This window comes from Marmota marmota, unplaced genomic scaffold (assembly GCF_001458135.2).
Source record: "Marmota marmota marmota unplaced genomic scaffold, marMar, whole genome shotgun sequence".
Lineage (NCBI taxonomy): Eukaryota > Metazoa > Chordata > Mammalia > Rodentia > Sciuridae > Marmota > Marmota marmota.
Window position 1 is genome coordinate 17,231,051 of NW_025999880.1, and position 13,047 is coordinate 17,244,097.

Genomic DNA, 13,047 nt, shown 5'->3' on the forward strand with positions numbered 1-13,047 from the left:
TTCATTACAAATAACAGCAATTCACTGAGGTATCTCCAGAGCTTAAGGCAGGACCTGCGCAAACTGTATGTAGGCAGAAGATGGTTTATAATGAATAAAGTGTTCAATTAAACATTTTAAACATTGTGATAGACTGGATAGCTTTCAAAAGTTCAAAAGACATTTAAATATCTCTCTCTATCTTTCTCTCTCTCTCTCTCTCTCTCTCTTTCTCTCTCTCTTTAATGAAATGACTGAATGTTCTTTATTCAATTTTCTATTTGGGTTTTTATTTGTTTTTTTCCATATTGGGTTATACCATGCATTCACCCGTTTTCTGTTAAATTAGTTACCGTACTTGTTATTTATTCCCTGTTTATGTTTTAGATGTTTTACATTTAGTTTACTTTGTAAAAACAGGTATTTAAAACTTTTCTGTTTTAAAATTTTCCAATATTTTTCTTCATTGCTATTAACTTTTTTTTTCTGTAGTAGAAAAGCCATTCTATTTTAAACATCTTAATTTTTCCCCAATTTTTCTTCTAGTACTTTCATAGTTTATTTTATTTTCTTAAAAGAACCTTTAGAAAATGAGAAACTCTTCCACTAGAGGATTGGTATGAGACACAGACTTCAGGATGACACACAGAATGCTGGATTTCATGGAATCTGTCACGTGACAACCAATCTGATGAGTAAGATCAAGAGTCTTTGAAAGTAGATGATACACATAAGGAAGTAGGCAAGAGACAAGAGGTGACTTGGGAAGATACTGGATAAACCATACATAGTCAGAGAAAGGAAAACATGCACTCTATCTAACTTTTATGTAGATTCTCCCACAATTAGCTAATCTTGTAATCACTTCTCTATGAACATAAACAATAACAAGGAAATAATCTTTAACATGGTGTCAGCAGGTGGGTATAAAAGTGGACATGGAATTAGGAGACTAACACTTTTGGGAAACTCATTCTCTTAGAAACCCACCCAGAACCTCCACCCTCTGACACCATGGTCAACTCCTGTTCTGGCTCCGTCTGCTCTGATCAGGGCTGTGGCGAAGGCCTCTGCCAGGAGACCTGCTGCCAGCCCAGCTGCTGCCAGACCACCTGCTGCAGGCCCCAGTGTTGCCAGACCACCTGTTGCCGCCCCAGCTGCTGTGTGTCCAGTTGCTGCCACCCCAGCAGCTGTGGATCCAGCTGCTGCAGGCCCCAGTGTTGCCAGACCACCTGCTGCCGCCCCACCTGCTGTGTGTCCAGCTGCTGCCGCCCCCACTGCTGCAGACCCCAGTGTTGCCAGACCACCTGCTGCAGGACTACCTGTTGCCGCCCCAGCTGCTGTGGATCCTCTTGTTGAACCTTGTTTCTGACTACCAGCCATGAGCTAGCCATCATCACAGAGCCTGGCCACCAGCTTTATCACCCCCCTGTCCAGTAAGAAACTGGCATAAGGACATCCTTCTACATTAAAAACCACTAATATCTCCCATAGATCCCTTCACTATATCCCAACCTCAGATATATGATGCAATTAGATGAAGCCCCAGTTATTCTTGGCATTCATAATCATGTGTTAACTATTCTTCAATAAAAATAACTTCAAGATCATAAATTCTTGTGCCTTCCTTCCATGATTTTCAGTTTATTTTCTGGTATTATTTCTCTCAAGGAGAAGAAAAGTTTGGGTTTCTGTGGCCAAAAGAAACATTCACAGTAGTCAGGAAACAGAATCAACCTAATTGTCCATCAACTGATGACTGGACAAACAAAATGTGGCATATATAAGATTTTGAATACTATTTATCTATATAAAGGATGAAATCCAGTCATTTGTGACAACATAGATGCAACTGGAAGACATTATGTTGTGAGATCAGCCAGGCACAGATAGAAAAATACCATACCCTATCACTCAAATGTGCAATCTAAAATTGTTGATCTAATAGGAGTTGGGAATAGAAAAGTGGTTACCAGGGACTGGAGAAAACAAGGAGGTGAGAAATAGGGAAAAGGTTGGTCATCAAGTGCCAAGGTTAGTTAGATAAGAGAAAGATGTGCTGATATTCAATTGCATCATAAGGTCAGTACAGGGAACAACAATATACTGTATATTTAAAATAACAAAGCTAGAAGAAAGGATATTGAGTGTATTTACTGCAAAGAAATGATAAATATTTGAGGAGACAGATATGCTTACCCTGATTTGAATGTTACAGAAATATACACAAATATCAAGAAATGTCACATGATGCCCCATAAATACATACAACTTTTACATGTCAATTCAAAAATAAAAGAGCACTGATTTTGCAAATAAAATATAATGCCTATATTTATAGAAAGGACTTTACCTATTTTTCAAAATAAGATAATCTACCTCATTTAACCAACAATAATTCAATTACAAGAAGATAACAATTTGATAACAATGATATGAGTGATCCCCACTGTTGGGCTCTGAGGATCATATCAAGATACGTGTGGCGCAGGAACTTCCTACAAAGAGCTCACAACCTAAAGTTGGAAATAAGAGGAAGGACCCAAGGAGGCCCAATACTACTATCTTGGGTAGTATTGATCAGAAGGGGAACTTTCAGTCTCGGAGAATAGTAATGTGGGTGTGGAAGGTACAAACACACACACACACATAAAATCAGTAAATTCAGTGAAAATGTGCAGATCACAAATTCATGAGATAAAGAGAAGGCAGAGGAGGAGACAGGGAAATGTTTACATTCTTATAATGTCAAGAGGGAGATTGGCTGTGAAATCAGTTGCTGTTGACCAGACATGGCAGAGACTAAACTCTGCTAGCCTCACCCCAGTTCCCTTCATGTTAATAATACTGCACTTAAAAAATATATCATAAGCAAATGAGGAAGCTCCTAGTCAGAGGTGGAGTTACAAGTAAACACTCCCTTTGGGCAAAGCCTGGAGGAGTAGGAAAGGGTGAGAATGGCAGGAAAGGATGAGGTTGCAAGTGGGGAGGACTTGGACTAGCTTGAGACCTGTACCCCAAGCCTGCACTCTTGGCACAGTCTTAGATCCTGCAGACATGTTGCATCTCAGGCCAATTTGGTCATATTCAGATAAGTAAATCAAATGTCTCCTGCGACCACATTGCTTCACTTGTCCTCTTCATGCCACTTCAACAAGGAAAAGAAAAGGTACTTCAACAAAATAATCAACAGAACAAGAAAATCATCCCAAGGGAAAGACCAAGAAAATATTATAAACATTATAATCTGGGGAAATCATAGCCTTTTAGGTAATGATAATGCTTATGAAGTAATGTAAATTGTGGATGAGATGTGGACTGCCCTTATGTGATTGAATAGCTTTTCTGAAAAATTAAAGCATCATGCCTGGTTAAAAAAAAAAGATATGGATAAGAATGCATTAAGTCAGTGATGCCAGGCATTTCAAGTTGAAGTTCAGATGCAATGGAAAACCACTGAGAATGAGTGCAGGGCCACACCCCAGAAGGGCAGTAGGAAGTCTAGAAGTACCAGTAGCTATACTGCACTCGTACTGTGGTGTTTAGATGGGCCTCTCACCATGACAAATGAATTTCAGATTCATGATCTCACCCAGTGAAGCTTGGCACCAAGGCAGTTTTCTGACTTTACCATTCCTGTTCTTTTTTAAAAAAATTTATTATTTATTTTAATTATACATGACAGTAGAATGCATTTATGCACCTTGATATATCATACATAAATGTTATATGTTTTCTCATTTTTCTGAGTGTATGTTGCAGAATCATATTGGTCATGCAGTCACATATATACAAACAGTAATAATGTCTGTTTCCTTTTACTATCTTTCCTACCTCCACATCCCCTCCTCTCTCCTCCCGTTACTTCCCTCTATCTAATATAAGGTGATGCTATTCTTCCCTAGTGCCTTCTGTCTTATTGTGAATTAGCATCCACATTTTAAAGAAAACACTCGGCCTTTGGTTTTGTGGGATTGGCTTATCTCACTTAGCATGATATTCTCCAACTCCAACCATTTACTGGCAAATGCCATAATTTCACTGTTCTTTAAAGCTGAATAATAGTCCATTGAGTACATATATCACATCTTCTTTATCCTTTCATCTATTAAGTGACACCTGGGTTTGTTCCATAGTCTAGCTATTGTGAATTGAGCTGCTATAAACATTGATGTGGCTGTGTCACTATTGTATGCTGATTTTAAGTCCTTTGGTATAAACCAAAGAGTGGGATAGCTGGGTCCATTCCTCGTTTTCTGAGGAATCTCCATACTGCTTTCCATAGTGGTTGTACCAATTTGCTGTCCCACCAGCAGTGTATGAGTGTACCATTTTCCCCACATCCTGACCAACATTTATTGTTACCTGTATCCTTGATGATTGTCTTTCTGACAGGAGTGAGATGAAATCTTAGAGTAGTTTTGATTTGCCTTTCTCTAATTGCTAGAGATGTTGACACTTTTTTCACATATTTGTTGATCAATTGTATTTCTTCTTCTGTGAAGTGTATGGAGGAGCCTGGGGTCTTCCATTCCTATTCTTTAACAAATTTCTTTTGGGAATACTGATGATTCATAGCTTCCCATGTCTTTGAAAGATTTTCCATTCCATAATCAAATAATATCAATATGGCCAAGAAAAGAACTTTAGTTAGAAACAAAATTTAGTTGAAAAATAAAAATAAAAAGAAACAGTGAAAATGAACACTATCAAACATCACTAAAACAATATGGCATGAATATAATTAAAACATCACACCTTTAAACTCAACATTTTATTATCAGTCTTTTTTTTTATTTTTTATTTTTATTTAATTAGTTACACATGACAGTACAATGATCTTGACATATCACACATTTGAATCAAATGGGGTATAATTGCTCATTTTTCTGAGTGTACATGTTGCAGAATCACATTGGTCATACAGTCATGTATATACATACAGCAATAATAGTGTCTATTTTATTCTGCTGTCCTTCCTATCCCTCCTTCCCCTCCCCTCCCCTCCCCTCCCCTCCCATCAGATTAAGAAACAAGATCCATCTCTTTGAGGTCTTATTGCAACATTTCTCTCACTAGTCCAAAGGCACATACACATTGCTGTCTGAGGCAAGGGTTGAGGAATCTGTCAAAGCAAACGGTATTATTGCTAACAGTTTTGTAATAATCCATTATTTTGTTTAATCTTTTATTTAGAGAGAGAGAAAGAGAGAGAGAGAGAATTTTTAATATTTATTTTTTAGTTTTCGGCAGACACACATCTTTGTTTGTATGTGGTGCTGAGGATTGAACCCGGGCCGCACGCATGCCAGGCGAGCGCGCTACCGCTTGAGCCACATCCCCAGCCCCTGTTTAATCTTTATTTTAGTTCTATTACTCCTTATGCCAATTGCATCCATCAAAACAGAACATTTCCATCATCGTGAGATTCTCTTGTGTTGTCTTTTATAACCACACCACTTCCCTCCTACACTTAACTTCTTATTAACTCCCACCAACCACTGATCTCCTTGTCATTTCTACACTTAAGCCATTTCCAGAATTGCATACACATGGAGACATACTGTATACAGGGTTTTCAGATTGCCTTTTTCTATACAACATAATTCTCTGTTGATTCATCCAGCCTGTTGAGTGCATCAGTAATCCTTTTATTGCTCAGAGGTATTCTATGGTATGAATGTATCCCAATTTGCTTAACCATTCACCCATTGAAAGACGTCTCATTTGTTCCCATCCTTTGGCTGTGATGAACCAAATTTTTATAAACATTCATGCACAGGTTATTGTTTGAACATAAGTCTTCATTTCAGTGGTATAAATATTGAGGAGTGCAACCATTGGGTTTTATGGTAATTGCACAATTTTAAAGAACCTGTCAGCCTGTTTTCCAGCATGGCTGTACCATTTCTCATTCCCATCAGCAATATCTTAGTAATGCATTTTTGTTGCATCCTTGCCAGAAATTGGTGTTTTTTCTTTTCAGCTTTTTTTTTCTTTCATTTTACCATAGGTGTTTAGTGGCAACTCATCATGGTTTTAATTTGCATTTCCCTAATCTTTTAGGAAAATCTTTCATGTTTGCCATTTGTATATTTTCTTCAACTAAGTGTATCAATATTTTATTATTGGGTCATATATATATGAAGAAACAAGTTTTGTCTCGTTTAAGATTAAAAAAAATCAAATCAAATAAAATCATTAAACATGTAAATAACAGGAGGTGATATTATGACAGATTCTGAAAAAAATATTTCACTGCAACATTTCTCTCAGTACACATGGAAATAAATGCACTTGCTGTCTGTTTAAGAGACAATGATTGTGAAATCAGTCAAAGCAAGCTCAGTAGGATGGTTCCTGCTCTAATTGGACCATTTGCTTTTTTCTTGTTGAGGCTGAGAGTTTTTATGTATCCTAGAAACTAGTCCTTTGTCAGATGTATAAATTATAAATATTTTCTCTGACTCTATGGCTTGTTATTATTGTCTCAACAGCATCTTTTATAGAGAAAAAATTTGAATTCTGATGAAGCCCAATTTATCAATTTTTCTCCTATGAATTTTACTTTGTGAAGAGTAAGAACTTTTCCTAGCTCTAGTTCCACAAGGCTTTCTCCTACACGTTTACTTCTGAAAGTTTTATAGTTTTACATCTTATATTTAAGCCCATGGTATATTTAGCTATATTTTAGATAAGGTATGAGACTTAGGTAAAGATCTCCCTCCCCACTTTATTTTAGTGTACAGATGTTCAGTTGCTCCAGCACCATGTTTAAAAGGCTGCATTCCTCTATCAAAATGCTTTTTACTCTTGCAAAAAAATTAGTTGGAGCCCATGGACAAGTGAATGAATAAAGAGAATGTGGTATGTGTACACAACAGAATATTATTCAGCTATAAAGAAGAATGAAATCCCATCATTTGGAGCAAAATGGGTGCAACTAGAAGACATTGTGTTAAGTGCAATAGTCCAGACACAGAAAGGCAAAGGCCACCTGTTCTCTCTCATATGTGAAAACTAAAAGTAAGTTGACCTCCCAGTAGAGTAGTGATTAGTAGAGGTTGAGGTTATGGTATGAATATAACCCAGTTTGCTTAACCATTCACCCATTGAAAGAGGTTGAGAATGGTGTGTGGGCAGGGAAAGGGTGGATAAAGTGAGGTTGGTTTTGATCAGTGCAAGCTATATATATGAATGGAAATAGCCTACTGAACTTTGTTAATATGTATAATTAATGCATGTTAATCAAAAATAAAAATAAAAGCTAAAACTATCAGTTGGGCATATTTCTGTAGGCCTGAACTATCAACATCTTTTGAGAAATATTTTATTAGTGCACGATAGTTATAAACAGTAGTGGGGTTGATTTTAACATAAGCATATATGCATGGGATATCATTTGCTCCATTTCCGTCCCCAGTTCTTCTTTCCTCCCCTTCTTCCTCCTTCTTTCTCCTTTCTCTATTTTACTGATCTTCCTCCTTTTTTTAATTAAAATGATCTTTCATCACCTATATTTGCTCTCCTAATTAATTCCTTAGATATTCTTTTAGCTCACTGAACATTTTAATAATCAGTGTTTTATAGCCTTTCTCTGGAATTTCATCCACTTCCATATCTGTGGGTTTCTTCATTGAGAGATTATAAATTTTAGAGGGAATTCATCTGTTTTCTCATATTTTCAGTGATCTTGATCTTGGGCATCTGTTGAGATGGATTCCTCTTCCTCTTTTATTCATGGGTCCTTTGGCATGTAGGTATCTTTTCTGTTCTAGAGACTCATCTCTGTTTTTGCTGTTTGAGTAGATGTCCAGAAGGGCGATCTGAGATCCCCCTCCTGCTGTTCCTACTTGGGGCCTCTTTGTTGGTTTGGGTTTTGTTTCCCCTCTTCTGTGTTCAAATACTGCTGGAACTTGGGTGCGGCTAGTTTGTGTATAGAGTGAGGTTTGCTGTTAGTGTTGCTCAGCAGAAGGATTTCTATCCTGTGAACCTGTGTGTTCCAATCACTTCCCAGCCCCTCTCAGAAAAAGGGGGAGCAAGAAACAGCAATAATGGGAGTAACCAATGTACAGCCTTAAAATAAACGCCGGGTGCCTACTATGGCATCTATTACACTAAATACCACCTAAAGAGGAATGGAGGGGTCAGCCTTTAACATGTGCACCACCAACAAATAGCTGTTGAACTAGATATAACAGCAGGTGTTAACCTCATCATCTACCGTATTAACCACCACAGCAATGTGGCGGTGGAGAGTAGGAATTATATAAGCTAAATAGTTCTAACAGTAAAATTTCATTTCTTTAAACAAAGAAAAAATGAGGCAGGAAGACAAGATTTTATGTTTGCAATGTTTAGAAAGTGAACAGAGGGGACACAGGAGAGAGGTAGCAGGTGATGGCTAGAGAAGGAATTAAAAAAATAACTAAAAATAATAAAGAGAGAAAGAGACACAAACCGAATTTGGTTATTAGAGGGGGAAGAAACAAAGAAGAAACAAAAACAAAAGTAGGAACAAACAAAAGAAAAAAATGGAAAAAGTAAAAGAAATAATTTTTTACAAAAGGAAAAAAATAATGAAATATTAATGAATATTAATATTAAAATATTAATGAATATTGAAAAAGTAATACGTTTTGTTTCTGTTTCAATGGTCCAAACTGTTGGCAAGGATGGATGTTCATTGTTTATGCCATTCTTTGCATTTTGTTTTGGGTCATGTACCACTTGGATCAAGGGCTCGATTTGTTAATGTGACCCCTTGGCTTTTCTCACCAAGTTGTCAGCCAGTGTGGCTTGGAATACCCAGCAAGCTACTGGCCTCAGAGAGGCACTTAAGATAAATGAGATCCAGTTTCTATCCCTCAGGGCATTTACTGTGCAATCAATCTTGGATTCAATAGGAAGATGTATGCCAGGTAGCAAATGTTAGTAATATTGGTGAGAGAGAGAAATGCATTCTACGAGAGAAAAGTAATATATAATGTTTAACTTACAGAGGTAAAATATGTCAAGTTTAAAATACAGGGGCATATGCACAACTTAACAAATACATAAGCCAAGACAAAGTGAAAGAGCATTGATTGATTGCTAAATGTTTATATTCCTATGACAGTACAGTCCTTTTCGAAGAGATATGTCAAGATTAATTTATGAAGTCAACTGATAATGGCGAGTCCTCTGGGAAGAAAAGAGCCAGGGACTTCATGCTGTGGGAAGGTCAGGGAGCATGATGGATGAAACATATTGAAAGATCCACAGATCCCAAACCCGGAAAGGACCACGCGAGAGAGACACTGGCTGCAAAAGCAAGAGGCAAGTTTATTGATACACAGGCGCCTGCGGGTGCTCAGCAACACCCCAGCCGGAGCTTAGGTGAACTGGCACACCGGGCTTTGGGGTACAGATCTTTTATAGGGAGCAGGGGGTTAGTTTCTAGCTTAGCCCAGCAACAGCTATTCTATTGGTTCCTCTGAATCCAGCCTCTTGGTCACCCGGGGGGCAAACTTGTTTTTTCCACTTTATGTTCTCGGAAAAACCATAAAATTGCACCCTGTCCTTTTAGTTCCTGTTTTTACCATGTTTGCTTAAGTTTGGCCCCTCCGGGGTTATCTATATGGAACATCTTGTGGTAACATTATGTGAGACTTGAAGTGCTGTGTGCAGCTGGTGGGGTTTTGACATGGGGGTTGTGTAAGGGAACATCTTGCAGCTTCAGGGCACAGGGGTTAGTTTTCCTAATGTTGGGCCTGGGGTCTTGAGGTCCTTCAATATGGTTTATAGGAAAGAAAGCAATGGAAGGTTGCCGGAGCTGCTATTTTTGCATGGTTTATTGACACATTAATGACATTCATCCATACATGCTCCATTAAGGCTCCAATTGCAGGGTTTGTATGCACGTCTATGACACATGCTAAGTTGTTCTACTCGCCCAATATGACCTGGATGAAGTTACCCAGCTACCTGTGTTTCCTCTCTATGTTGAAATTTGTTGAGAGCCACAGCCAAGTCGGGATGGCGCCTGGCATTGCCAGAAGGAGTAGTTGAGAGGTGATGCCAGCGGGCCATTAAGATGATGATAATTAAGTTAAGCTGTGTATAATTGCTGTGACTGGATGATGCTGGATTGGGGCAGGCTGGGTATATGGACCCCTGCTGACCGGCAATAGGTCGGCTCCTGCTACTTTTGAGTTCTCCTGAGTTTCCCGTGGAGTTCCCGTTGAGTTCTTGCAGGGTTCCCCGGGGAGCCTGATGGAGAGCTGAGAGAGTTGCCGGGGAGTGCGCGTGGAGTGTTGGTGGAGTTCCGGCAATAAAGGAGTTCCTGTTTGAACCTGTAAGTCCCTCGTGGCAGCTCGGTTATTTTGTGCCCAGCCAGACTGCAGCAGAAATTGCCTTCTAAATTGAGAGTATTGTTATCAATAGAAGAGCTGAACATTTTAGCTCTGGGCAAATGGTTTATTTGGAAAGAAAAACAAAAAAGAAAACAAAGTCAGCTCCAAACTAAAACATATCGTATTAATATGGTGACGCAATGCAAGAACATGTCCTTGGGCTTAGGAGTCACTCTTATTATTCCAAGACTGTACCTGCTCTTTCCAAGATGTTTCCCACGAGAGCATTCCTTGAGGGACCAGGCAGGGGAAATGTGTGAGAGGCTCAAACTATTATGCCTGCTGTGCCATCTCTGAATATTGAAAAAGTAATATGTTTTGTTCATTTTTATTCTCTTTTACAAGGCACATAAACATTTGTAAATACGTTACATTAACTTTTGGATTTTTCCTCTATCACCAAAAATATAGATATTGTTATTCTATTTTTTTGTTTTTGTTTTTGCATTGGCCTACCATTTATGGACTTTTCTCATGTTTATGCTTGGGTTTTCTTTGTTATTTCTTATTCTCTACCAACTTTAGAAACATTTGAATCTCTTCAAACCAGTTTCATCTCCTGGAATCACTTTTTTGTATGCTTTGTCTACACTGTAATGGGATTTTAAATTATGACTTTTTTTTCAGTTGTTGGGGGCACTAAAACAATTTAGAGGGAGATCATGAGTCAATTGAACCTATGAGAAAATCTTTTCATTGCTCTCATAAACGACTTTTAGTTTACCTGGATTTAAAATTATTAGACACAATCTCTCCCGCCCCCAATGTCTTAGATGTAAATAAAATATTTAAAAATAAAATTTGAGCTCATCTAAGATCCTATGGAAACACAGAGAAAGAAAAGTCTCACCAACATGTGGGGCCTAGAATGCTGTAAGTGGGGTACACTTATAAAATGCTAAGGTTAATTTTTAAAGTTTAGAAATTGTAGGTTTTTCAGATATCAGAAAATAAATGATTAATGCCTCCTGTTTCTCTTTTAATCCATCATTATAAACCAACAAAGGAGAATGAATAAACAGAAACACTAATTCTATTTCACTGAGGCAGGAGAAAATAGAAAATATGAAATGGCAACAAATTTTTGGAGATAGCAGCAGCAGCAGCAGCTAACTTAACGTAGCAAAAGGGGCTACAACATGATTGCATATGGACAGAATATCATGGAATGTGGAGTTGATTTGCCTTAAATCCTTGGAAAGGCTCAGAACCTGGAGGCACCAGATAACACTGGGTGCAGGGTAAGACAATAGCCCTGCTAGAGCCCCAGGATCCCTGTTCACCCTACAGAGTCAGGCCCTTAGCCCACCCCTACTACTCACCAGAAGAAACAAGAGGTTTTCCTTTGGGATATTTTATGAGAGACACTCTCCATTTGGAGACACTGGAGAGGGCAAAGGCCAACCATGGGACTGCATACTCTAGATTGAAAGGCTGACAGTGGTGATCACACTGGATATAAAAGTCTCACATCAAAGCATACAGCTCTGTGAAATTGCAGAGCATCGGGGGTGTGGGAAAGGCACTAAAAACTTCTCATGGGGGAAAAATACAGTTATGACTTATAGTCATTTTAATGCTTTGATCTTTAAATTTTTATCAGTTTCTGGAGTTATCTTGCTCTTTTGTTTGGAACATAATTTCCTGTTTCTTCATTTTTGTTGACTCTTTGTGTTTATCTTTGCACAGGAGGTAAAGCAAACCCCTCTCCCAGTTTTTTTCAGACTGACCTTGTGTGAGAGCTGAACCTCACTGAGCAGGCTAAGCCATAGACTCTGGGTGCCTCTCAAATTCTGTGTTTGTCCAAACCACTATCTTAGTTCTTAGGGGTCCAACAGAGAAGATTTGACTGTGTTAGGTCTGTCAGCGTCCCAAGACAGGAGATAAAACCAGTTCTTCAAGAAGCAGCTGGAGAGCTGGTGTACTGGATATGTGTCATCACTTTCTTGTTTCTTCAGGGACAAACTTGGAACTGGTTTTATCTCCCTCTTGCTTTGTGCTAGCGGTGTAGAGGATTTGCGGCAAATACCTGCACTCAGACTGCATACTCTTAGAACTGTCTGCTTTGCTCTTCGTAACTGCCAGGGAACTACCAAATGCCATGCCAAACGCAAGCTATCAGCCCTCAGGCACAGGCAGGTTAACTGGAGGTTTGGATCTATCCCCATAGAGCCTGAGGGGAGGAGCTGTAGAAGTGCCCACTCACCCACTGTTGTTAATTAAGCTCTCACAGTACTAACTAATTACTGTCACATCAGTTCCAAGGTGAAGGCTAATTAAAAGCCTGATGACATGGGCAGCAATTTGGAGAAGTCAAGAAGATATGCAGTCAATCCCTTTTCAGTGCAAAACTGGGAGCTGGGTATTGCTGTCTGCTAGCTCTGCTTTGAGCTAGAGGAAATAGCCACTCCTTTTTAAAATCACCTCTTTGATCTCTGTGGTCCCTGGAACTCTGGAATGGCAAATGGAGAGCCCCATCAGCTCCCAAAGCTGGGTTAATTTATTTATTTATTTATTTATTTATTTTTTAATTTTTTATTGTGGGTTGTTCAAAACATTACAAATTTCTTGACATATCATATTCGACACTTTGATTCAAGTGGGTTATGAACTCCCACCTTCACCCCATACACAGATTGCAGAATCACATCAGTTACACATCCATTGATTTACA

At 38.6% G+C, this 13,047-nt stretch overlaps 1 protein-coding gene across 2 annotated transcripts in view; it reads left to right on the forward strand.

Annotated features, from left to right (window-relative positions):
- Positions 1-949: 949 nt before the first annotated feature.
- Positions 950-13,047, forward strand: part of LOC107150776 (keratin-associated protein 4-3-like) — a 17,888-nt gene continuing 5,790 nt past the window's right edge. Inside the window, exon 1 of one of the 2 annotated variants that reach the window (XM_015495896.2) lies at positions 950-1,316. In XM_015495896.2, the coding sequence (XP_015351382.1) occupies positions 994-1,316 (323 nt within the window). In that variant the 5' untranslated portion in view covers positions 950-993. The remainder of the gene's footprint in view (positions 1,317-13,047) is intronic. The other variant, XM_048791722.1, reaches the window with a different exon arrangement.